Raw genomic sequence first — 24,896 nt, 5'->3', positions numbered from 1 at the left:
CAGCGCCGCTGACCACCCTCCCCACCCCGCCTGCGGCAGCTCACATACCTGTGCGCTCTCGACGGCCTCCCAGAAGGTGAAGCAGGCACAGTAGTGCCGCTCCGAGTTGATGTCGGTCAGCACGGCCACAAAGAAGGTGGGGGGGTTCCTCTCCGTGAAGAGCTGCCAGCCGCTGGGCTGGCAGAACTGCAAGAGAGGGCAGGGGAGGGCAGTCAGAGGGGCTGGCCTGCCCGCACCGCTGCCCACGCTGCTGCCCTCACTCCCTGTGGCGCTTTGCGGGGGGCTGGATGACGCCAAAGCAAACCACCAGGTACCAACGCCACCGCGGCCCGGCTCCCGGGGACGGGGAGCTCAGTGTGGCAGCACATCGCAGCGCGGGAGAGGGTGAGGGGACACCCTGGGCACCCTCCGCCACCCCGCACCTGTCTCAGAGCCACAGGAGCTCCCCCAGCTCGGGGGCTGCAAGGAGCCTGGGCTGCCCATGGCCAGCATCCAGCCTGCGTGGCTTGCCAGGCTCGGCCAGGTCCCCGCAGCCCACCCCGGTGCCGGGCGGCCGCATGCCGGCACGGCCCTGACTCCGGGAAGGGAAGAGACCCGGCGGGGCCAGGGGGAGCTCCCCGTGGGCAGGACAGCCTCTGGACACCGGCCTCAGCCAGGAAACACCGCGCTTCGGGCAGCTCCCAGCACGGTTTTACTGGTTTCTGGGGGACTTTCCAAACACCCTCTCAGGGCCGGTGGGTAATTCCAGCCAGCAGCCCCAGGGCTCCTCCCGGCTTCTGAAGTCTCAAGGGATTTTTCTTTATTTCCTCAGCATCTGCATTTGGCTGGTGAGGAGCTGTGGAAAATTCCTGACGCTTTCGGAACCTCACTGAGAGCAGGACAGCTCGGTTACTTCCGGGGCCGTGGCCCAGTGCACTCTGCAGATGCAACTGGAGCAAAACCGAGGAGGAGAATAAGGTGGCAGGAAGGGCTGACACACCACAAAGCTGCAAAAATCCACGCTCCAGCCCAAACCCTTGCGAATTAAAGCTGGTTTCAACACAGTTTCACTGTGCTACACAGGCCCTGCTCGGCTCCCCTCCCCTGGGCAGCCCCAGCTCTGAGCCCCCGCGCATGAGCTCGGCTTTCTGCGGCAGCGGGAAGGAGTCGAGGCAAAAGCACTCGTGCAGCTGCTTCCCAGACTCTGCCACGGGAAACCCGTGTCGCAGCACCTCGCCCTCCCGGTGCCGTTTTCCAAAGGGGCTGCGTCCCGTGCAGCTCCCCGCCAGCGCCCGGGAGGAAGGTCCGGCTCAGCAGCTCTCGGGGTAAGCGCACAGCGTCGCTCTCCCAGCCAGAGGGATCCTCTCTGCCAGGAACCCGTCGCTCACCGCTCTGCGCAAACATTTCACCGCAGAAATGACCAAAGCACACAAAGCTGCTGCCCTCCAGCACTTCCCGACGGCTGCGTCCCGGTGCAGAGTGATCCACTCCACGACCGCGGCGTCAAACCTTCCCTGCGGAGACAGGGACATCTGAGCCAGATGTGGGGGGTCAAGTGGGCTCATCCAGAGGCCTGAGAAATGGAAATCCGGATCCCCCGCCCTGCTCCTCTACCAGGGAACCCCAGGGGGATGTCGGCATCGCCACCACCGGGGGCACAGGCCCTGCTCCGCTCCCCGGTCACGCTGCCCAGGGTAAGACAGGTCGCTTCAAGCCACAGCCAGTGCCACGCTGGATCAGGTCACGCCGTGGGGTACGCGACTGCACCCCAGAGTCACTCACAGCCCAGTTTGATCGCAGTCATTGCTCCTCGGCCCGTTTATCCCGCAGCAGTCAACCTAAAGCAGCCACGTGTTCGTAAAGCACCAGGCACCCAGCTGTCCGACCTCCGCGGCCGCTGCCCCACTTCATGTCTCTTGAGTCAAGGAACCAGCGGCAGGCCAAGAGGGAATGGCCTCAAGCTGCGCCAGGGCAGGGTCAGACTGGCTCTTAGGAAGGATTTCTTTGCAGAAGGGGTTGTTGGGCGTTGGAATGGGCTGCCTAGGGCAGGGGGGGAGTCCCCATCCCTGGAGGGGTTGAAGAGTCAGGTTGACCCAGCGCTGAGGGATCTGGTGGAGTTGGGAACGGTCAGGGTGAGGTTCATGGTTGGGCTGGAGGAGCTTCAAGGGCTTTTCCAACCCAGATGATTCTGGGATTCTAGAAAGGACAAACATCCTCCCTGAAAGATGGGCATGGGGCGGCTGGTGATGAGAGCAAGTGTCCCCTGGCAGCAGCCCGACCGTGACCGATGGTGACACCATGGCACTCTGCAACACTGGCGGTGCCGCCGTTAAGGGAGGACAAAACTACGGCCCCTCCATGCTGAATTAAAGGTCTCCGTGGATCCGTGTGAGCTCCGTGGATCCGTGCAGAGGCAGCGCCGGCAGCGCAGTAACACAGCACACGGTGCCGGTGCTCCACGCAGCTGTTGGGTCAGCGCTGTCGCAGTGTCCGTCCGTCCGTCCATCCTCACAGCCCACCTCAGCGCCACCGGGTGCCCAGGGAGAACACGGGCGAGCTGCAGACAGCCAGAAGAGAAGAAAGGCTCGAGTCTTGCGTGAGGGGGGTGCGGATGGAAGCAGCTGACCTGAAGGATGTACTGCAGCTCCCCTGCGGCCCAGCGCTGGTGATACCCCAGCCAGGCTGCACCGACGCCTCCCCGGGGGAACAGCCCTTGGCTGATTCAGAAGAATCCCACAGGAAGGCAGAGCTGCGTGCCGGGCTCTGCAGACACTGCCCAGAGCAGTTTTAGCAACAAAACCAACTTCTCGTGACAGCACGTGTGTGTGTCTGCCTGGCAGGGCTTGTTTTTCACAGATCAGCGCTGCTGTGCCACCTCTTCTTCTCCCAGCAGTTACATCACAAGGCCTTTCTCAAGTCTGCAAGGAGCGATTTTGCAAGGATCCAGTCTGTGCTGTCCCAAGACATCCTCCTGATCGTGCACTTCCACCCTGGAAAAGCTGAGAGGGCAACGCAATCCTGCAGCAGAGCTGGCCGACGGGCAGGAGGGACGACACAAGGAGCCAGTGGTCACCAGCGTCCCACGGATAAGGAGCTCCCTGTTCCACCCCTGCTCAAACTCAGGGCGAAGTGCAGCGGCAGCTCTCCTCTCCCCCGAGCGCTGCCTGGGCTTCCTGTCGGCCGCCTGGGCTTGCTGTCAGCTGCCTGGGCTTGCTGTCAGCCGCCAACCTCAGATCCCCCCGCGCCAGAGGCGAAGAAAAGCTCCGTTGGTCAAGGTGGAGGCAGCAGACGAGGCTCCACTCGCCTCCCATCACCCTACAAAGGCAAAGCATCAGAGGAAGCTTTTCTGCGAGCAGCGGAGTGCCCCCGGCCAGGCCCGCAGGCCCTGCCCCGCAGTGGGGGGGATGCAGCCTTCTCCCGTGGGCACCTCTGCCTTCGTACAGACCCGTGCTCACCTTCACCACACACGGAGATCGAAGCTGGAAATGTGCAGGCAACTACCGCTGGTTGGAAAACAAAAGGGTTTCACTGGTTTATCTCATAGAGTAGGAACCCCAACGCCCTTGGGTGCCCAGGCGCCAGGAGGGAACGCTGGCATGTGCTGGCTCTGGAGCTGGGTGAAACGTTTCTGGAGGCCCGGGAGGCACAACAACCCGGTCTGCAGCACCCAACAACCACCCACGAGTGGCCTCAGGCACGGGAAACACCGCGTAGACCCGTGGGACTGTGGTACAGGAGGAGGTAAGGACCAGCAGAGGGGAGAGGAGGAACAGCACGAGCCCCAGCCGCAGCGGATGGGCCCGGCACACCACGGTACCGCCGCAGGCACTGCAACCCTCGGGATCGAGAGCTCGTAGTCACAGCCCCAAGGGGCTCCCTGACGCGGGGTCACCTGCACGAATACCCCAGGTCTCCAGCCTGCTCCAGAGATCCTGCTCCCCCCCAGCCATGCAGCGTGGGGGCTGCCAGGGGAGACAGCCCCAGCCTGGCAGGGGAGGATGCAGCAACGCAGGAGACACGGTCATATCCTGTGTCTCTCTCCAGAGGAACTTCCATCCATTAAAATGAGATATTTTTGTTTGGAAACGCTGTCAGATGGCGCGCAAGGGCAGAAGCTACAAATTCCTGCTCCCTACAGACACCAGGAAAACCTTCTTCCCAAAAAGCTGTTAAAAAGAAACACAGCAGCGACTCCAGTGCAATGTCCCACCCAAAGCCCCCCAGGGTGGGCTCTGATTTTCGGAAGCTGCCTGAGTTTCAGCCCTCCGTGCTGCTCACCCGGGGACGCCTCCTGACAGCTTGTGGGAAGCCTCAGAGCCACCCCCCGGCTCCCAACAGGACGGGGCTCCAATTGTTTAAATTCCAGGGATTTTTTGGCTGGACAGTTTGACCCTTGGGAAAAAAAGCAGCTTTCCTCTTTCTTGGGACAGTTCCCAAGCCCCCTGCAGACAACCAGGAAACACTAACCAGAAAAATAGTACGTGTTTGTGCCTCAGACAAAACAGCAGATAGAAGCCTGACCGCGTGCTGGAGTTGCGGCGAGCACGCGGCAGGAGGACGAGCCGGCTGCCACCGCTGATGCCAGCGCCGACAGAGCCCCTTGGTGTTCAGCTGAGCCCAACGCAAGAGCTCTGGAGGGCACAGGACGGGGCGTGCAGGTCAGACTCCGACAGCCCCAGCCCACGAGGACGCTCTCCGGCACCAGCGCACACAGAGTTGGGGACGAGCACCGGCTCTGGACGAGGCCATGAAAGGTGGGAGGCAGCCAAGAGCAGAACTGAGTCCGGATGGGCGAGCAGGGCCGGCCACGGGTCCACTGTGTAGAAAACCAGCATGAAATAGCGCAGGGAACTTGCCCGGGCTGTGAACCGAGACACTGGCCGGGCCACCACCCCTCTGCGCCAGCCAGAGCACGTCAGAGATCCCAATGGTAGCACCCGTGACACATCTGCTCTGAGGAAACGAGCTCCCGAGGCCAAGGCCATCCTCTCAGCGGGACTCCACGATCCTCACACATCCCTTCCAACCTTCTGTGATTCTATTCTCCAATTCACCAAAGCCCTGGAACGCCCAGGACTCCCTCGGCCAAAACGTCCCTCCTCAGGGATCACAAACGCCCTGTGGCGGGTCAGGCCGGGCCCATCGGAACAGGGAGGTGCAAACGCCCTGAGCAGGCCGACGCAGGCAGGAAGGGCTGGCCGCTGCCAGCTCCCCCGCCCCGGGGCACGACGGGGGCTCTCGGCTGGCCACTGTCCCCACACCGACCCTCACACCCGGCCCCGACACCTCCCAGCACACCAAAGGCACTCGGGAGGCCTCAAGGACAGGCCCAGCACCGTCAGGCTTGTGAAGGGTCCTCTAAAACCTCGTCTATCCCCGCGTTTTGTGCCGTCCTTCAGCTGGGAACAGGGAAGAACTGCAGCGGGGAGGAGGAGCGCGGCTTAGAGGGGGCTCAGTTTAGGGGGGAAAAGGGGTCTGGACAACCCACTCGTGGGCTGGCAGCAGAGCTCCGGCTCCTCCTTCAGAGCTCCTGAGCAGCACCAGTGCAGCAGGGAAGGGCTCAGGAGGAACTTCCACTCCAATTTAGCAACCAAGGAGAACAATCCTATTATCCTTGATTAGTTCAAAGCTGGTTGTGAAGAACCCACGCAGTGCGCCAAATTAGGCCGGGTGTGTCACTGTATGGGTATGACCCAGCAAGGATCACAACCTCAGAGGCCTCCCAACAGCGGGCGAACGTGTCCGGAGGGCTGGGGAAGGGATCCAGGGCCCCGCAACCCTCCTGGCCGGGCGGCTGCGCATGGAGCAGAGCCAGGCCGGCGAGGGGGAGCCGCTGCCGCCGCTGCCGGCCCGAGGAGGGGAGCGGTTTGCTCGGCGGAGCACTGGGGAGAGGCCTTGGGGATGGCAGAGCCCTGCTATTCGTGACGGGGCTATTTATACTGACACGGCATCCGTGCAGCTCCTCTAGGAAGTGTTCCAGCATCCCCAGCAGCTGATCCCAGAGCAGGAGGGGGAGCAAAGCGGGCAGGAAAGGAGCAGAGCCCAGCTGGGAGGCGGCACGCTGGATCCTGCGGTTTTCCGGAGCTGGAGCAGCGTCGGGGGGCAGGTGGGAACCCCCTGAGATGCGTGTGCATGGTGCCACACCGTCACCTGCCCCGGGGTCCCGGTCCCCAGCACACTCACCAGCTCGATGCCTTGGGGAAAGGGGTTGTCCTCCCAGTCCTTCTCCGGGAAACGCTGGAGTATCTGTCCCTGGCCATCCCCACTCCCTGCAGAGACAAGACAGGGATTAGAGGGCAGGCAGCAGGGACCCCGCCGACATTTCTGCCTCCCGTAATGCCAGGCTGGAAGCTGCCTCGGGACGCTCTGGCGCTGCCTCAGCCCTCCACAGGCAGCAGAGGAGAGACCCCAGCCCCTTCCACAAACACAGCTGCAGGGCAGCACTGCTCCCACCGCCGGGAAAAGCAGCAATTTTAATAGTTGTAAGCAAACAGCCCACAAACTTGTTATCTAAAGGTGTGTGACAGGCAAAGCAGAAGGGCGGCAGGCCTCCAGTCAAGTTTGTTTCCTTCCTTGTGTCGCTAACACAAGATCATACGTACAGATTTCGAGCTGTAATTCACTGCTCATCATCCACAACCTGCCACTCGACATTTTCCCCGAACAACGTCATCGTGCCGCTCGGTTTTACTTTCGGGTTCCCCCCAGAGCTGCCTTTTCCCGGTGGCTTTATGGCACCTGGAGCCTGTCCCGCTGCTGGGGGGGGGGGGGGGCGGCGCTCCCGGCCACACCTGCCCACCGCCCCCCCCAACCCCAATGAAAAAACCTGCTTTTCACCCAGATCGCGCCCTGCTCTGCCGAGCACAGCAAAGGGCACACCGGGGAGCAGGCCAGCTCTCCCCGTGGCAACCGGCCACTTAGGGTAAAACCCTGCGCTGGTGGCTCAAACCGGAGTCTGGGAGTTGAAAACCCTGAGGAGGATTTTGCTCCTACCCCAGGCTGGGTGCAGCCGTGAAGTGGGGCAGCTTCCTCAGCTCCCTCAGTCCCCTGCAGAGCTGCTGCGGGATCACCGCATCCCCTGCACGGGCTGGGGGCACAGACACCTCTCTGGTCCCTTACAGTAACACCCACTGCCTGCGGGAGCAGGAGCAGCGCCGGCCTCCCCCCGGCACAGCCAGCTCTTGGTCCTGGGACCGCTGTCGGGGCCAGGTACCGGCAGGAGCCTCCCCAGAAGGCCTGCAGCGCCGAAGGACTATTTTCAGCACCTATAGACCTGTTTCCATCGCTCCACTTCCCACCAGCCAGCCACAGCTGGATTTAGCAGAAAAAAAATGCCACTTATAGTCTGAGGACCAAAATGGAAAGGTCAGTGCCAAGCTGCGGAGAAAATAGCACCCAGTGTCGGGTTAACCAAATCTCCCCCGCCGTGCTCAGACACCTCCTCTTCCCTCTGGGACAGGTCCCTGGTGCCGCATCAGTCGCTGCACGATGCTCCCGGCCACAGGCGTTGAGTCAGACCCACCTCCTCCCAGTGCAAACGACCCGGCTGAGGCTTCACAGGGAGGAAAAACCCTTCCAGACACAGGTCAGAATTACAGCTCCCCGACAGGCTGCCCCAGCGAGCTCCCTCAGACCCACAACCCCCCCCGACACCTTGCTCCAGCAGCCCTGCCGCCAGCACACACGTCTTACATGTCACAAGGGAAACAGGTACAAGATCATCCTCAACACAAATCTAAAAATCATCCCAGGAGCTGTTTAGTGCAAGGGGAAACTTGACCCCCCTGGGTTTTCCCAAAGCCAAGTGCTGCCACATTATTTAGTGATCCATGGGCTACCCAGATCCTGGTTTTACCGACTGGCACTAACAAGCGGCCTGACTCATGGCCAGCCCAGCCAGCTGGTGCTTTCCTTGGGCACTCCTTCGGGGCCTGATCCTCGCCCTCCTACTTCCCACCCTCTGACACACGCAGCACCCGAGCCATTCGCTGGCCGGATCAGGCTGCCCGATCCCTTCCTGTGGAGGAGAGCGGGCCCAGCCCCGCTGGCTCCCCTGCTGTCGCCAGCCGAGATGCCTGGGAAAGCACGTGTGCCTGCGAGCGTCGGCGCTGGCGCAGCTGCTGCGCTTCCCGGCTTCCTTCCTGCCTCCTCCTGTTGCCACGACTGAAGGTGACACCTGGTCACTGTTCCTGGGGCGGCCTGTTACGGTCTAAATTAGCGTTCAGCTATATTTGGAAGTTTATGAGATGTTATCGTAATACAGGAAATTCTAAATAAGCAAAAAGTTAAACACTCAGCTGACACAAGGCGACCAGATGACCTTAGCTCCCGGGCAGGCCAGCGGCTGGCACGCTGGGGATGCTCTCCGGGAACGGCGGTTCTCAGGCCGGGGGGGTCACGGCCAAGCGAGAGACTCCCCTCCGCTTCCCGCGCTCTCGGTGTCTCTTAAGCGACATGACAAGAGGAGCTTGGAGCGAACATCCTGCCCAAGGACTAAGCCAGGGCTCCATCTCCTGGGCCCTGGGGCCACGTTTCCAGCCCCCCGCAGAGAGGTGACCACCTTCCCTGGAAAATTCACCCAGCAACCACCCACCAGCTCCCGGGAAAACAGCTAGGGGCTGGCGCTGCCGTGGAGCCGCAGGCTCTGGCCGACGGGAACCCAACCGTGCGGCAGCTTCTCCAGCTGCTTTTAGGAGCTGGGCCCTCTCTGTGGAGCCTGCCGCCACGACGGAGCGAGGAGAGTCACAGCAGAAGTGAATTTTCAGTGTTTTTTAGGCAAAGGACTTTGTTTGGAACACGTCCTTTTCCAGCGCTCGCACCTGAAGCCCTCTGCTCTCCGGTTCCTGAAGGCAGGGGAGGGTGTTTCACCAAGCAACACGGTACAACCAGTACAGTCGGTCTCACACAGCCTTCCTGCAGGCTCAGACACGACTCCCACACCCCTGAACCTCGAAAATTCAGTGTGATATAACACAGGGGAACGCGAAGCTCGCAAGTCCTCAACACACGAGCAGGAGGAGCTTCAGCCTTCCCTCAGCCCTGGTGTCCAGCACGGAGCCTGGGGGTCGCCTCGCTCTGCCAGGGGAGGGCGCGGGGAGCGGTTCAACCATAGAAACGCTCCGCCGGCTCCCCAAAGGTACGGGGAGATGGACCTCGGCTTCATCGCTGCTTTCAAGTGTCGTTAGTGGAGGCTTCCGAGACCTGCTCAGTATCTCAAAGCAGAAATTATTTTAAAAGTTTAGCTGTCATCAAATACTTTATGCTACAAAGCACCGACCATAGTTACTGAAGTGGCTTCCTGCAAAACAGTATTAACCCGCAAGGCACGAAGCCGTGAAACACAGCCTGCAAGGGGACCTGAAGCCTCTGCCAAGAGCACTTACCGCTCAGCTGTGCGGCGAGCAACGCGGCGCAGCCCAGCCCTGCCCGCAAACCCGCTCCCGACCCTCACCCAGCCCCAGCCCTGTGCTACGGAGCGGCTCGCTGATGGTGCTCCTGGAACCCTCGCGGGGCCGCCGGGGGGATCAAACAGTGTCTGGGCAACAACCAGGAGTTGTTACAATGTTATGGTCTGTGAAACCTGCCAGCACAGCCCTCGGCAATGCTCCCTTCTGCCTGCAAAGAGAGGTGGGGGCTGCAGGCACGAGGGCATGGGATGGCAGCGGCCAGCGAGAAACGGGGCACAGCACGGTGCTGGGGAGAAACACACACTCTCTGCGGAGAAGCCCCATGCAAGGGATTCTCACCCCAAATGAGCAGGCTGTATTTACAGAATCACAGAATCATCTGGGTTGGAAAAGACCTTGAAGATCATCCAGTCCAACCATATTTATGACAAGCCAGCACCTGACTGCCCAGGATGGCTGGAATTAAAACCCAAACCCACTACGTTCAGTGGCTGCGACAAACGGTGACGAGGCAGGGTGGGGAAGGACATGGTGAGCAGAGCAAGGTCCTGGAGGCTCTGGCAGCTCCATGCTCCCCCTCTGCAGCTTTCCAGGGCGAGGGGGAGCAGCACATCCTCGCTGCAGTCCCTCAAAGCTGTACCCTAGCCAGATCACGCTCTGGCACCCAGCTGCATGATGCCTGTGACAGGAAAGTAAGGGCAGGAAGCTCCCCGGGCACACACCTGCCCGGCGAGCAGGAGAGCTCTGCCAGGGGCGAGGGGGCCGAGGCTGCCAGCCCCGCCAAGCTTCGGCAGGCACCGAGGGCTCCGGGCCGTGGCTCGCCGCGCAGCGCGGGCTGTGCTTCAGGCAGAGGGTTTGTGGTGGGACAGAGCTGTGGTCCGGCCTGCGAGCGCAGAGCAGCACGCTGGAGGCAGGGAGGTGCAGGCCGCTCTGCGGGCAGCCCTCCTCTCCTCTCTCACACCCCAGCCACAAACTATCAAACCACCTGTGAGGAGCTACCAGGGCTCCTCTTGGCACCACAGAGAGCCACAGCCCCCTCCCCATACCTCCACTTCTCCTTCTCCCTGTGACAGAATTCACTTTTCAGGACAAAATAACTCACAGAATCCCAGAATCATCTGGGTTGGAAAAGCCCTTGAAGCTCCTCCAGTCCAACCATGAACCTCACCCTGACCGTTCCCAACTCCACCAGATCCCTCAGCGCTGGGTCAACCCGACTCTTCAACCCCTCCAGGGATGGGGACTCCCCCCCTGCCCTGGGCAGCCCATTCCAACGCCCAACAACCCCTTCTGCAAAGAAATCCTTCCGAAGAGCCAGCCTGACCCTGCCCTGGCGCAGCTTGAGGCCATTCCCTCTTGGCCTGCCGCTGGTTCCTTGGCTCAAGAGACTCATCCCCCCTCTCTGCACCCTCCTTTCAGGCAGTTGCAGAGGGCCAGGAGGTCTCCCCTCAGCCTCCTCTTCTCCACACTAAACCCCCCCAGTTCCCTCAGCCGCTCCCCATCACACCTGTGCTCCAGACCCTGCACCAGCTCCGTTGCCCTTCTCTGGACACGCTCGAGTCATTCAATGGCCTTTTTGGAGTGAGGGGCCCAAAACTGAACCCACTCATCGAGGGGCGGCCTCACCAGTGCCGAGTCCAGGGGTGAGATCCCTTCCCTGTCCCTGCTGGCCACACTAACTCAACAGTTTAAAACGGGAAAAGCCCACAGAATTTGTGCAGATGAACAGTTGACAAGCTGCAGCCACAACAGCTGCTGGAGGACACCTCAGCACCAGCCCACCCTCACGGGGACAGACACCTGTCTGCAGCCCAACGGCTCCTGAGCCCCCAGAGTCACACAGTTCTCTCAGGCATGCCAACCAGGAAATGCAATTTTATTTTTCACTCTAAGGTCCACACCTGCCGTTTCGCTTTCGGATAGAACCACTACAGGCCAAGTCATCACTGACTCTTGCTTCCCCTGCTCTGCCCGTCACGCCTCGCCCCAACAGAGCAGCTTCAGAGGGGCTCCAGACAAAACCCCTTCTCATTTCTTTCATTCTCAGTATGAGAGAAGCAGCTTTAGGACCCTCCCGAGTTGTGTGATTTTCACATCTAGGCTCCTGCGTGCATCCCACTGGCCTCAAAGATTCCTACGAGACTCATCACGCTGCGCTGGTGAGCCAGGCAGGACCACCACTGGGCCCTCCTGTAACTGGGAGTCAGCGCCTGCAGGAGGGGGGAAGCTGGGATGTTCTAGCCCACGGACATCAGCTCCTCCTTCTCGGAGAGGAGGGAGAAGCTTTGGGGGATTTATAAAACAACAGAAAGAGAGAATAAGGCAGAAACAGAGATTCAGAACTGAGCCCAGCGAGCCACCCGCATCCCGGAGATGGGCAGGTCCTGCCCCCGTCCCACCAAGCCCACCGCACCGGCGGGCACAGCAGCCCCAGAACAACAGACGAGTGTCTGCTCGGGGGACAATGACAGCACTGTTCCCTCATCACATATTTATGACAGGAGCACGAAGAATGGCTTTTCTATGGAGGAAAACAAAAGGGCTGTGTGCGGGGCCGGGGCCGGCCCGCTCCTCCCGGCCACCGCAGCAGCCCCATGGTCGGCCACCGTCCCGGGTGCCCTGAGCCCTCTCCTGGGGAAAGGCCCCCTGCCCCAAACCGACCGAGCAGACTGTCCTTGTCCTCACCACCCGGCCATGAGCAACGTCCCCCCAGCACGGGAGGAGACGCCCTTGTCCCCACGATGCCGTGCCACCCACCCAGCCATGCGGGCACCCTCCCGCAGTCGCCTTTTTTGGCTGCGCAAATAAATGATCCACACGTTCCCCTTCGCTTCGTGTTTTAGCCTGACTTCACAGGAGAAGGAACGTGGGAAAAGCAAAGCTCGAGCCTTTCCCAGACCCCAGCAACACCAGGTGCCTGCGCAGCAGCCAAACCGCCAGCACCTCGCTCGCGGCCACGGACCGGAGGCGGATTTCAACCAGATACAGAACGTGCCCCCGGCAGCAAGTCTGCGGGACAGGAGCAGGACGACACAGAAACTTTCGGCTCTTACAAAGGTCCTTTTGACGGCATTTAAGGCAAAAGTCTCCACAAAGAGACAGAGTCGCACCCAGAAGACCAATTCCTATCCTGGGTATACTTAAAAAAAAATAGAATTAGGGAAAAAATGAACTCATTCTGTGTTTAAGGATCGCCTGGGTGATGTTTGAGGACGCGTTCGACTCTCTGTAAACACAGGATGATAACGATCAGAAAGACAAACAGTTTGGGATGGGACCGAACGCAGAACTGGGTGGCGAAGCAAACTGTCCACATGCAACTCCGATCAAAACGCGACCAACTCCGTGTTGGGAAATTCCTTACAGCGACGGGACACCTCCCAGAGGCAGGCAAAACACCCCGTCCTGGGGTCACTCGCTCCCAGATAAAACATCCTCGAGAAGAGTCGGTGGGACCGTCTCTGCCCGGCCCTGCTCGTGCTTTCCCAGCCCAGCACTTCCACTGAGAGTCACGACTCCTGGAGGTTCTTCTGGATGAGCTGCTTAGTAATGAGATGTTTATAGAAGAGCTAAAATTAAAGCCTCTGAAGGACTGGACGGCGTTGTTCTCCCTCACAGAGCTCCTCACCGTTCTATTTTCACACCATTCCTTCCCCGGGCCCCCGCTCCCATCTCCGATCTGTCATTACCTTCCTCAAACCTGTTCTTAGTCACTCACAAATTAAGGCCAAGAAGTGTTGGGGCAAGGAGCCGTGGCTGGCAAACGCCGGGGGCCTGCGGGGCCGTGGAGCTGCTGGCTCTCCCACCAGCCCGGCTCCCTGCGGAAAGGCCCGCTCGGCTCTCGCCCAAGCACGGTGCTTTCGGGACGACGCTTGGCTGCCCCGACACACGCCCCAGAGCAAACAGCTGAACGGGTCAGGAGAAGCTCCCGGGATCCGGGACCGGTGCGGCGAAGGAGGGAGCAGCTCGGCACGACCTCTCGTTCAGCACAAAATAAATCGTCCTGGGCAGGGAGCTGGGGAGGGAGATTTACTGCCATCCGCAAAACAAACCGCAGGGTTGGAGACCAGGCTCGGTACACGCTGATATGGAGCGTCGGTCCTTTGTAAAGCTTTACTGTTCCTTGAGCTGACGCCAAGAGGAGAGCGGTATTTATCTTTAGAAACATTAAGGCATAAGAGGAAGTAATTAAAAAAAAAAAAATCCACCCGTTTCCGAGAGCTTGTCCCAGGAAAGTGCTGCTCAGGGCCCGGAGGGTTACTGGCAGGGAGACAGAGATAAGCGTTTTACAGCTGCCTACCACTTGTTCACCCACAGCCATTTCTGGAAATGCTGCCTGCCAGTGCGGAACAGGAAGCCCTTCATAAATACCCGGGGTTTGATACAACCAGCAGAGCCCCGGGCACACACATGGACCCCAGCCCCCCCCAACCACCATGCACCCCGTGTCTCGGCCCCCCCAGCCCACGCCTGGGCCCAGAGCTCCCTTTGGAGGAGCCTCCCCGGAGACGGTCCCGGGCTGGGACAACCCAGGAGCTGCCTCACAGCATAAACACGCTGCAAAACGAAGAGCTGCGGCATGACGGGGCCAGCCGCTCCGGTGGGGAAGATGCGATGGGTGTCGGGGGCTTCCTCCAAACCCAGAGGGACCGGGACTCACATGGAGCAGCATCCTCCACCCAGTGCCACCAACTGAAAACGCTGGTGTGAACTCTGGCTTTTGTTCTCTCTCGAGGTAGGGACGGGCTCCAAAGAGCAGGCCCTCGCTGTCCGAGCTGCGTGCTCCCCCTGAAGCAGGGAGGCGACGGCCTTGCACCCCGAGGCACGGCGTGACTGGGCGCAGATTCCCCACCCCGCTGCCGGGGACGCTGCGAGGTTCTCCCTGACTCTAACCTCACCAAACAGCTTTGCCCAGCCTCCGCGTGGCAGGCTGGTTTGATCTGCAACTGAACTCCTGAATCTCCATAAACCGCAACTCGAAAGCCGCTGGTTTTGCAAAAGAATCCAGTTTGCCAAAAAGCAAGACAAAGTTGTATCACGGCCCTGCCCAGGTGCTGCAGAGGGAATCCCGCCCCCCCCCCCCCGCAGCGAGAAATCCCCAACCCCGAGCGCCTGCGAGTGTCTCTATGGAAGGGCTGCGAGTCAGAGCGTTCCCCGGGGCCACAGAGGAGCCGCCATCCTCACCCAGGGAGACACTTCCCGACCCCACCTGCCCCACACCCCCACCCTGCGCTCACCGGGGCCTCGCTGAGGGGGAAACAGGGTCCCCAGCGCGAGCAAAGTGCCCCAGGAGATGAGACCCCCCAACACGGAACCACAGGATGGTTTGGGCTGGGAGAGAACCTTAAAGCCCATCCAGTGTCACCCCCTGCCCTGGGCAGGGACACCTTCCACTAGCCCAGGTTGCCCAAAGCCCCGTCCAACCTGGCCTTGAACCCTTCCAGGGAGGGGGCAGCCACAGCTTCTCTGGGCAACCTGTGCCAGGGCCTCACCACCCTCACAGGGAACAATTTCTCCCTTAGATCTCATCTAAATCTCCCCTCTGTCAGTTTAAACCCGTTCCCCCTCATCCTATCCCTCCCCCCTGATGACGAGACCCTCCCCCCTTTCCTGTAGCCCCTTTCAGTCCTGGGAGGCCGCTCTAAGGTCTCCCCGGAGCCTTCTCTTCTCCAGCTGAACCCCCCAACTCTCTCAGCCTGTCCTCACAGGGGGGTGCTCCAGCCCCCCGAGCATCTTGTGGCCTCCTCTGGCCCCGCTCGAGCAGGTCCATGTCCTTTTGATGCTGGAGGCCCCATAGGGCACCCTACGCATTCAGACTCACTTGTCAAAAAAATAGAAAAAAAAAAATGTTTCTCAGGTGCCGCCGGTTGCTGCCGCTCGCCCGGCCGGGAGGAACACGTGCTGTGCCGGCTCAGCGCAGACAGGAGAGTGGGCTGACGGGGGCTGCCCTCCTGCTGACGTCGTTGGTTTTTTGGGGGTTTTTGCAGTTGCAGGAAGCGGCTCTCCCTGATCCACACCGTTACTGGACCAGGCTCGAGCCGTTTGCCGCACGCAGACCAAACGCTGAGCACACCAGTGCTCCTCCAGTTTGGGGCTGTGGGATACTGGGCACCACTGGGCGGCTGGTGGGACAATACAGGACAGAGGGGACAGTTTCGGAAAACTCCCTTCACCTTGGCATGGAGCATGTGTGTGGGACTCCAACACCCTCCTGGTGTGGCTCTGGGGCCCCCCCAGCGCTGCCGTGCAGGTATTAAAGGTGGAGAAAGGTTGGAGAGGAGCAGGGAGGGGAGAGCGAGGCACTCTTCTCCAGTTATTTACCATAACAGGTATTTTCAGTGCAGAACTGCTGATATTTGGGGCCTGCAAATCTCATGATTTTCCCGCGCTCCTGATCAAACACTCCACGATCCGCTGGAGGGGCAGCGGGGAGAGCAGCTCTGCTCTGAAGGCGCGCAGGAACTGAAAGGACAAGAGCCTGCTCAAAACCTACACCCTGTCTGGGTGGGAATCGATAGGAAATGCACCAACAAACCTCCTTAGCGCAGTATTAAGTTCCACCCTACCCTTCCCCAGCGCAGAGCAGCACAAACTCAGAAAGCGGAAGCGCCAGTATGCGCCAACGTCACCTGAATTATCTTTTTTTACCCCACTTCCTCCTCGCGGCGCGATGCTGGGCGCTGAAGAGCGGGCGCAGCGGCCAGACAAGCTCAGCGGAGCTGCGAGGGCGGCGCAGGACGCTCCATCCAGCCCCTTCCCCGCCCAGTCGATGCCCGGAGCAGGGGCTGCGCAGGGCACGGCAGCACTCGCGCCTTGTCGTGGAAGCTGTGGTGTTAAGCTGTGATACAGGAGCAGCAGGAGAGTCAAAATAGGTCATAAAAGGCTGTGTTAGACAGACGGCTGCTGTCTGGGAGCGAAGGGGCTGTAGGGCCAAGTAGATGCAGGGTTACTTGTAGGAAACAGGCCCCAAACGTGTCTCCTTTCCACTACAGACTAAGCAACCAGATTTTTAGACTGAGGCGGCGCCAGCTTGCCCGGCTCCGGAGCACACCGGTGTTTAACACGAGAGGAGACCTTGCTGAGTACCACCTAAGCCAGTCCTTCTGCGTTTACCCCAACACAGAGTCTATAAAGCTCCGTGTCCAAAACACCATCGGATTCCACAATTAACCAAAGGTTTTTTCTGAGGCAGCGACGTGGCGTCTGGACGCAGCCCAGGGCTCAGGCTGAGCACCCCCGGCTGCGCCCACATCCCCAGCTCAGCCGGTGAGCTCACGGCACGGGACGGGTCCGTCATCAGCCCCACGGCCCAGACTTTCTTCCTGCAACCAAAATAACGAGCTAGATGGGACGGCACCGAGAGCCAGGGCTGGCGCAGCACCCGGGGCGGCTGCTCAAATCCTGCCAGGAGGAGGGGACCCGGCGCCCACCCGGAGCTCAGCGCTGGGAAGCGGCTGCGTCTGGATGCAGGGTCGGAGCTGGTTTTCCCTGCCCCAGTTTTAGCCCCCCTTCCCCCTCCGGCACGGGGCCAGCCCGGCCGCGGGCAGCGGTAATCCCCCGCCGTCACGCGCGGGCGCAGAGCAAACAGCGCGGCCCACGCACAGCCCCGCCGGCGCGTGGCGAGCTGCTAAAAGCGTTCTGGGGAGGAACCTGCTCTATTTTTACCTGATGCCAAATTCCAGTTACTTCCCAGGGGAGCTATTAGCCAGCTCCACTGGCACCCTGTCCCAATAATTACAGGGCCACGCCACCAACATTTACCCAAGGCCTAAAAACAGCACGTGCTGTGCCGATGGCTCCTCCTGCCCCACCGCAGCCCAGCGGTGCCAGCAGGGACCCGCCGGTCCCTCCAAAAACCCGCTCAGGGCACGGCGGCCAGGCACAGCCCCACTCACGGAGCAGCCGTGGGGATACGCTTGTGCTTCCGCCAACCACCGTTACGTTCAGTCTTAAGTTTTGGGTCCTTACAGCCCAGCTCCAGCAGCCCCCTGCGCACAGAGGCATGGGGAAGAATCGCAGAAAGCTGCGTATTCCCCTCAAAACCCACACGGGAGCGGTGCGGCTGTGTGGGGCACTGACAGCCCCAGGGCCCCAGCCTGGGATTGCAGCTCCCGGGCATCGCGGCACATGACAGCAAATCAGAAGTTTTAACAAAGGAGCATCCGAGTGCTTCAGCAGGACTCAAAGCTCTGTGTCAGACACCCCGAGCTCACACGGTTGCAATGAACACCCCAGCGCAGACAGAATCACAGAATCACAATCTCGGTTGGAAAAGCCCTTGAAGATCCTCCAGTCCAACCATGAACCTCACCCTGACCGTTCCCAAGCGCTGGGTCAACCCGACTCTCCAACCCCTCCAGGGATGGGGACTCCCCCCCTGTCCTGGGCAGCCCATTCCAACGCCCAACAACCCCTTCTGCAAAGAAATCCTTCCTAAGTTGGGCCTGAGGCTGGCTGGATGGCTCCAGGACAGGCTCTGGCAGGGACAGCCGCTGTCCTCCCTCTCCCCTCTCCCCTCTCCCAGGACACTGACACTAAAAATTGGCCTCGGGGCTTCCCGAAGCCACAGTGGGGAGGGGACACCAGCCTCTGGCTAACTAGAGAGAAGGAGGGCTCAGAGCTGCACCCTGCTCCCGGCAAAGCCGCACCAGCCTGAGCCCATCTATGCTCCACTTTAGTGTAATCCCACACCTGGAACAGCCCTCGTCTCCCAAATCCTCCACCAAACCCCATGCGCTGCCTGAGGACCTCGGCCACAGCAGCCGGTGACCCGCCCCGGGGTTCACATCTCCGCAGTGGAAACCACCAAAACAGCAAGTGCAAACTCTTGACATATTTGTATTTTGAGACAAATCTGCTTTCACTGCTTTACTCCACTCCCTGATGCTCCCCGGGGCTACTTTAACCCCGAAGCGCAGTCAGTGGCGAAGCATCACCACGCAGATCATGGGCCTGCAGCACTGATCAGACACTTCAGCATCTTTCTATCATCCAACCCAAAGGGGAGGGTTTGGGTTTAACACCCAGGACTGAGAAATGAGCCGAGCTGCCCCTCACCTGAAGTCCAGCCTCTCCAGCCCAACCCGTGGTCACCTCTGGGCAAGCGTTGCCATCCACCAAAGCTGCTCATTAATTACTGCCCCTTCCTCAATCGGCGCCTTTCAGCCCCTTCCCTAATCAGTTCGGAATGTTTTCTCGTTAGGTATAACCTCCTTTTAATCTAATTTCCAACACGTTTCACAGAGCAGAGCGAAAAGAGCCACAGAAGGCCAAGCTGGGAGGGAGCAGGGTGGTTGAAACCACCCCAACGGGAGCAGCGGGGCCGGGGCAGCCCAGCCGCAGCCACGGCTGCACAGAGAAGCGAGCCGAGGACGCGGGGCCGGTGCCTCAGCTCTCCTCTGCCCAGGCTGCCACCACCAGCCACCCTCCACTGCCCACAGAGGCTTGGTTACCCCTCGGCAACACAGAAAACCACAAATTCCCCTGCTCGTGCTCTGGGCGCTGTATTCCCCCATCCCGACAGCCAGCTTGTTGAGAAGCTGCAGCGACAAATACACACAGATCCTGACCGCCAACTGGATGCAAAGGGACACTGGGAGCAAGACACAGCAGAGGGTGACACCAGCTTCGAGTTTCAGGGCAAAGGGACTCAATGCCAGCACCGCTCCCCTCTCGCGGGCATGCTGTCCGTCTTGGCAATCCCCTGCGAAGCCGACAGGGACAGAGGGGGGACACCGAGACCCAAACAGGCTGGACATGTGAACGCCCCAAGTCCCTTCCTCCCCAAGCATGCCAGGAAAAAAAAGAATGATCTAAGCACTAGCTCAGTTTTGTCTTGAACCCTACGGAGATCATTTACATCCACAGAGTTTGCCAGGATCAACATCTCCCACAAGGCAGAAGGAGCTTTTGTTCCTGGTGCCCCGGGCAGGAGGCGGCCGCAGGGAGGAACAACGGGGTGGGAGCTGCTGTCAGGTGGGGGCGCATGGCACCTTCAGAGGGAAAAAACGTCCCAGGAGTGATGATACCAAGAACTGATGGGATGCGAGACTCAGAAACCAGAATCCAGGTCAGCTTCCACAGAGTCGGTAGCGCTGGTGCTAGGAAGCGACTTGCATTAAGTGTTGAAACGGGAGGAAATGTTCTTATAAACACATTAGTGAGCCTGCTGGGAGGCACTGCCACCAGCGCACCCATCCCCTGGCACAACGCACGGGCCGGTGCCTCGGCCCTGCCGAGCCATCGGAAGCCAGAGCTCCGCGGGGCGCTCGGAAGGGCTCTCCCAGAGACGGTCCCAGCAGCGGCATTTCGGCTGCCCTGGCGCTGTCCTGCTGGGCAGCCCCGCAGAGATCGCCCCGTCGGTGACTCCAACCAGAGGGACCCGAGTGAGGAAATAACTGAGCCAGGTGGTGCAGGATGAACTCCCAAGCAGCCGTAATCCGCACGAGTCAGACAGAGCCGCCCTCCAGACTCCTCTGCGTGTGCCCGGCAGGGAGCGGCACCTTATTTTGGGGTCGGGGGTGCGTGGCTGAGGCTGTGCTGAGCGGGAAAGCAGGCGGCTGCGGTGGAAAACCATCCCGCCGTCAGCCAGCACCAGCCGACCGAGGGATCAGCTGAGACTGCTGCAGGACTGGTGTTGGAGGTCACAGGATTTACAAGCAGCAAGGGCCGGGAACTCTGTGGAGCTGGTGCTCAGGCCCAGCGCTAACGGGAGAGGGGGATGCGGCAGACGTCCGCCCGCCTCGCTGGAGGAGGGAGGGGAATCGCCATCCCGCAGCATCAGCGGGAGAAGCAAGGTGTAATTCACCCGCCACCAGCCAGCCCTGAGGAGAGCCACCGTCTTCCTTAAACTGGAATTTCTTTCAGACTGATCCAGTCCTTCCCCCATCCCGATCACGCCCCATTCCCCCCCATCCCTTCCTCCTCTTCCCACACTGAGAACCGCACTGGGAGATGTCGGGCCGCTGTGCAAACTGCCCATCCCCAGAGTGCCACGGCAGAGAGGACACGACTCTCAGTGCCCACGGGGGCCAAAAGCTCAGGAATCAACTCTGCTGCTTCTGCACAGACCCACAAGCAACACAACCGCCTACTTCGGGGCTCCTCGTGTGAACCTCCAAACCACAGACCTGATGTGCCACTTGACGTGCCAGAGTGACGCAGGCCTGCCCGGGAGGCCTCTTGCTGGGGCAGGGTGCAAGGAGCAGGACGGCAGCTCACCCGCACGGCCCCAGCCTTACCTCGGGGTTCCCAGCTCTGCGTGCAGGCAGGAGCAGCACCCTCGTGAAGGAGAACCCGCCTCAGGGGGTAAAAACCTCACCCAAAGATGAGGGTGAAGGAGAAGAGAAGCAGCACAGGTTCCCGCAGGAACCTCTCAGTATGAGCCTGAGCCCAGCCCGGAGAGGGAAGGGGCTGACGCTAACGAGAACTGAAATCACCGTCAATAACAGACCGCTCCGGGATGGAGAACTAATGTTCCCCCTCGAGCCTTCAGCTTCTGCCTCGGCAGTTCCTCAGTGAACCGGGCACGTTTTCCCAGGCGGGTAAAGCCCTCCCAGGGGTGGCTGCCCCATCCCCGGAGCTGACTGGGCAGGAAGGGGACGCAGCAGCGAGAGGCACGGGGGGTGGGGGGGGTCTCGACCCCTCGCAGCCCAGGGGCAGCAGGCAGCTCACTACCTCACACCCCTTGGGAGCCAGCAGCCAAGCAGGGAGACAGCCACAGCAGTGGGCAAATCCAAGCACGGCACTGTGCCGGCCAGCACCGAGCCCTGCCAGGGAGATGACTGGGATTAACGGGATTTACTGGGTTCAGGTTTGGACTCCAAAAAGGCCATTGAATGACTCGAGCGTGTCCAGAGAAGGGCAACGGAGCTGGTGCAGGGTCTGGAGCACAGGTGTGATGGGGAGCATCTGAGAGAACTGGGGGGGTTCAGTCTGGAGAAGAGGAGGCTGAGGGGAGACCTCCTGGCCCTCTGCAACTCCCTGAAAGGAGGGTGCAGAGAGGGGGGATGAGTCTCTTGAGCCAAGGAACCAGCGGCAGGCCAAGAGGGAATGGCCTCAAGCTGCGCCAGGGCAGGGTCAGACTGGCTCTTCGGAAGGATTTCTTTGCAGAAGGGGTTGTTGGGCGTTGGAATGGGCTGCCCAGGGCAGGGGGGGAGTCCCCATCCCTGGAGGGGTTGAAGAGTCGGGTTGACCCAGCGCTGAGGGATCTGGTGGAGTTGGGAACGGTCAGGGTGAGGTTCATGGTTGGACTGGAGGATCTTCAAGGGCTTTTCCAACCCAGATGGTTCTGGGATTCTGTGGGTCCCCGGCAGCTCCTGCTACCAGTTCCCTGCGAACGGCACCAACACCCAGGTGGGGCTCGCCCTGGGTCCTCCCAAACCGGCCCCATGTTACACAAATGACCTCGTCCTCCGCACACAAGAGATTATCTAGAAAGCCTTTAAGAGACAGGGGTGTCCCCTGAGGTCACGGAGCTGAGCGGGAAGGGCAGCAGCTCCACACCGAGGGTGTCCCGCGGGCGCCTTTCCCCGGGGCTGGGGTCAGCCCGATCCCGCTGCCAGGTCAGAGCCGCTTGGCTCCAGCTGCACCAGAAGCAGGGACCAGCATGGCTGGGGATGGGCAGCGCGTGCAGCTCTGCTCAGCTCTACCCCAGGCACGGGCCAGCAATCCTGGAACGCTGATTGCTCTCTGCTTGGGGAAATCAAAAGGCATGCCCCATGCTTGAGTGGCAGGTGGGATCCCAGTAACCCCAGTAAGCCCAGCCTCCTCACTATCAGAAGGGCAGATTTGAGCCCCAAGGGAGAAGCCTCTGGGCAATGTGAAGCACACCCGTCTCCTCCATTAGTGTGGGAGATGCACTAGTTGACGGGTAAGGCGAGGAAACACTGTTCTCATCCAATTCTTACGAGCAGGAAACAAAATTCTCCTCCTCCACCCAAAACCAACAGACCTGAGGCACCAGGCGGGCAGCAGAGCGTGTCACTCCTTCCCAGCCTGGCTGCCTGTCTCTGCCCACACCTGCAAAACTGGGTGTCTCCCTGAAAGTGGATCCTGGAGACCAGCGCACAGGGCTAGAAGAGTTTCTGCGTGGCTTGAGGAGCTCCCCCATCTCCACAATCCTGAAATTCCCCATGTGCTGAAAGAATGCAATCTTATGATTTCAATAAGATAACTCAGAACTGATTCTGAGGGCAAGGGAAACCAGGAAAGCCCAACAGATTAAGAAAGCTCTTAACAGATTAAGACCTGCCCGCTGAGCGGCTGAAATCACCACGGGAGCTTGGAGGAACAACCACGAAGCCGACACACCATCAAGAGGGGCCGGCGAGGCAGCGCAGCAGGAGCACGGCCCAAGTGATGCCACGAGGTGACACCGCGCTTCACAAACACACCCCAGCGGCCCTCGGGGTGGGGGGCACCTCCCGGGTCTCTCTCGCAGTGAGCCGCGGGGCTGAGCACAAGAGGAAAGCTGGGATTCCTCCACAGAAATCCCCACCACCAGCTCAGCACCGAGAGCTCCCGCCACGCAGCTCCGCAGCCAGGCACAACGGCTGGCAGGGCACGCGTCTGACCGGCTCGTACCTCTGCGATGGCGTGAGCCAGCGGCCCCAACCGCCCTGCTAGAATCTCAGGGAACAGCAGAAACGTCGTTTTGGCATTTCTTAAGGCAGGAAGAGCTGGCCCAGACTCAGCACAGCACCTAAGGATGGGCACAAACCCCTCGACTCCAAGCCAAGGGCTGCGTCTGCTACCTGCAACAGAGCTTCTCCCTTAAGAACAGGGAAACAAAGCGCGGCTCCGACGGAACGGTTCAGGCAGGGATGAACCCCCCGTCCTGCGAGAGCAGAGGAGAAACCCAGCCGAAGCAGTGGCGCCCGTTGCTGAGATGCCTGCCCTACTGCCTGCTCTCCGCCTGCAGCCACAGAGGGCAGCTTCCAGCCTCGTGAGAACCACCCAGACTCGAAACAGCTATTGTTCATCTTCACTGCTGTTCTGCTGGAAAAATTCAGCAAGAAACTATTATATGGACGGGAGACTGAACATCTCATCGCTATCCCTGCCCTCTTTCCTGCAGCGTCCTGCCGTGCAGGGCAAGGCTGGGGGCGAGCAGGGCTGCTCAGCGTCTGCGGGTGGAAGTCAGCAGCGTACCTGACTGAACTCTGTTTGGTCCCAAAGCTGAGACTAAGCCACAGCCCGTCTGGCAACCCATTCCTTCACCATAAAAACAGTAGGGCTAACGCCAGCACTGAAAGGTCTAGGCGCCTCTCAGGGTTCCCTCAGCACCCGAAGATGCTGCGACCAGGCCGAGACCTTGGCCCCTGCGTGGCCGTCTCCCACCTCACGGCAGGGCCCGGCCTCCCTCGCAGCGCCAGGACTCCTCACCTCTGTCGCTCCGCTCCCACGCGTCCCTCTGAGCTTCCCCACCTCACGCCAGTTTTTTATCTGTTTCCCTTCACTAAGCCCGTTCCACCCCTCAAGACAAAGACTTCCATGAGGGTAACTAAATGCAAAACAAAGCAAGTGATATCTTCTGAACTTCCCTCTCACCCCTGGAGTTACTGCAGCATCAGGCACATTATCAGCCCTTAGTTAAAGACTGTTTGTCCTGTTTGTAAACTATCTAGGTTCTAGTCTATCCAAGTTGAAATTATTTTTAAAAAGGAAAAAAGTGATCACAGACTCTTACAATGCAACACCTAAATTCACAGCAATAGTTAATCTCAAATTTTAAAGTTATAGCCGTTTTGCCATTAATTTATGCACAAGCCTGAACTGCTGGCAGCGGCCCTCCTGCACATCCCATAACGCCAATTCCCTGAGCCATGGGTGCCTTTAGGTCACTGTTATAAACGCTCGCAGCCGAGATGGGTGAGGGGAGCCACAGGCACTGAGCACTGCCCCGTTTCTCCCTGGTTTTAGCAATGCCCTCTCAGTGAAAAACGACCCCACTGCGTCCACGATCCGGGCTGCCCAGCTGCGCTCGAGATCCACGTCGGCAGCTCCCAAGGCGCCCCGAGGATGCCCTGCCTGCCCTGCAGCCTACAAACACCGACTCGGTCCCTGCCGAGCCCGCTCCCGGGGGCCGCGGCAACACGGGCTGCAAGCCGGGATGCCCAAGGCCCTGTCACCGCGAGGGGCGGCCAGCCGGGGAGAGCCACCAGCGCTCGGGGCCACCCCACCACCACAGCACAGCGCAGGCTCCCCACCCTGTCACCACGCGTCGTCAGAAAGGAAGCACCGCGCTCCCACCGCGTTTTATTGTCCTTTTCTCCCAGCAGAGCCCCAGTCACGGCTGCAATCTGCCCTCCCAACAGCTTGTGCTTTAACTACAGAGGCTGGCGAGACCCTTTTCCCCCAGAAAGGGAGAAAACCCCTCGAACGCTTTCCCAAACTTTATCACAGCGCAGAAAACAACCTTCCCAGCAACAAGGGAAGCTCAGGGTGACAGACAGAAGCTTGGTTTAATCCAACCCGTGTAACCAAGACGTGAGTGGGCGCATGGGGCTG

At 60.3% G+C, this 24,896-nt stretch overlaps 1 protein-coding gene across 5 annotated transcripts in view; it reads right to left on the bottom strand.

Annotated features, from left to right (window-relative positions):
* The window catches only part of SBF1 (SET binding factor 1), an 81,830-nt gene that overhangs the window by 34,076 nt on the left and 22,858 nt on the right, over positions 1 to 24,896 (bottom strand). For 4 of the 5 annotated variants that reach the window (XM_074869572.1, XM_074869573.1, XM_074869574.1 and 1 more), the window contains exons 2-3: positions 6,163 to 6,248; positions 49 to 186 (exon numbers count right to left, since the gene is read on the bottom strand). In XM_074869572.1, coding sequence (XP_074725673.1) covers positions 49 to 186; positions 6,163 to 6,248 — 224 coding nt within the window. The remainder of the gene's footprint in view (positions 1 to 48; positions 187 to 6,162; positions 6,249 to 24,896) is intronic. The other variant, XM_074869576.1, reaches the window with a different exon arrangement.

Source organism: Strix uralensis, chromosome 5, assembly GCF_047716275.1.
Source record: "Strix uralensis isolate ZFMK-TIS-50842 chromosome 5, bStrUra1, whole genome shotgun sequence".
NCBI lineage: Eukaryota > Metazoa > Chordata > Aves > Strigiformes > Strigidae > Strix > Strix uralensis.
Note: the sequence above shows the minus strand (reverse complement) of the source record. Positions and strands in the feature narration are given on the sequence as shown.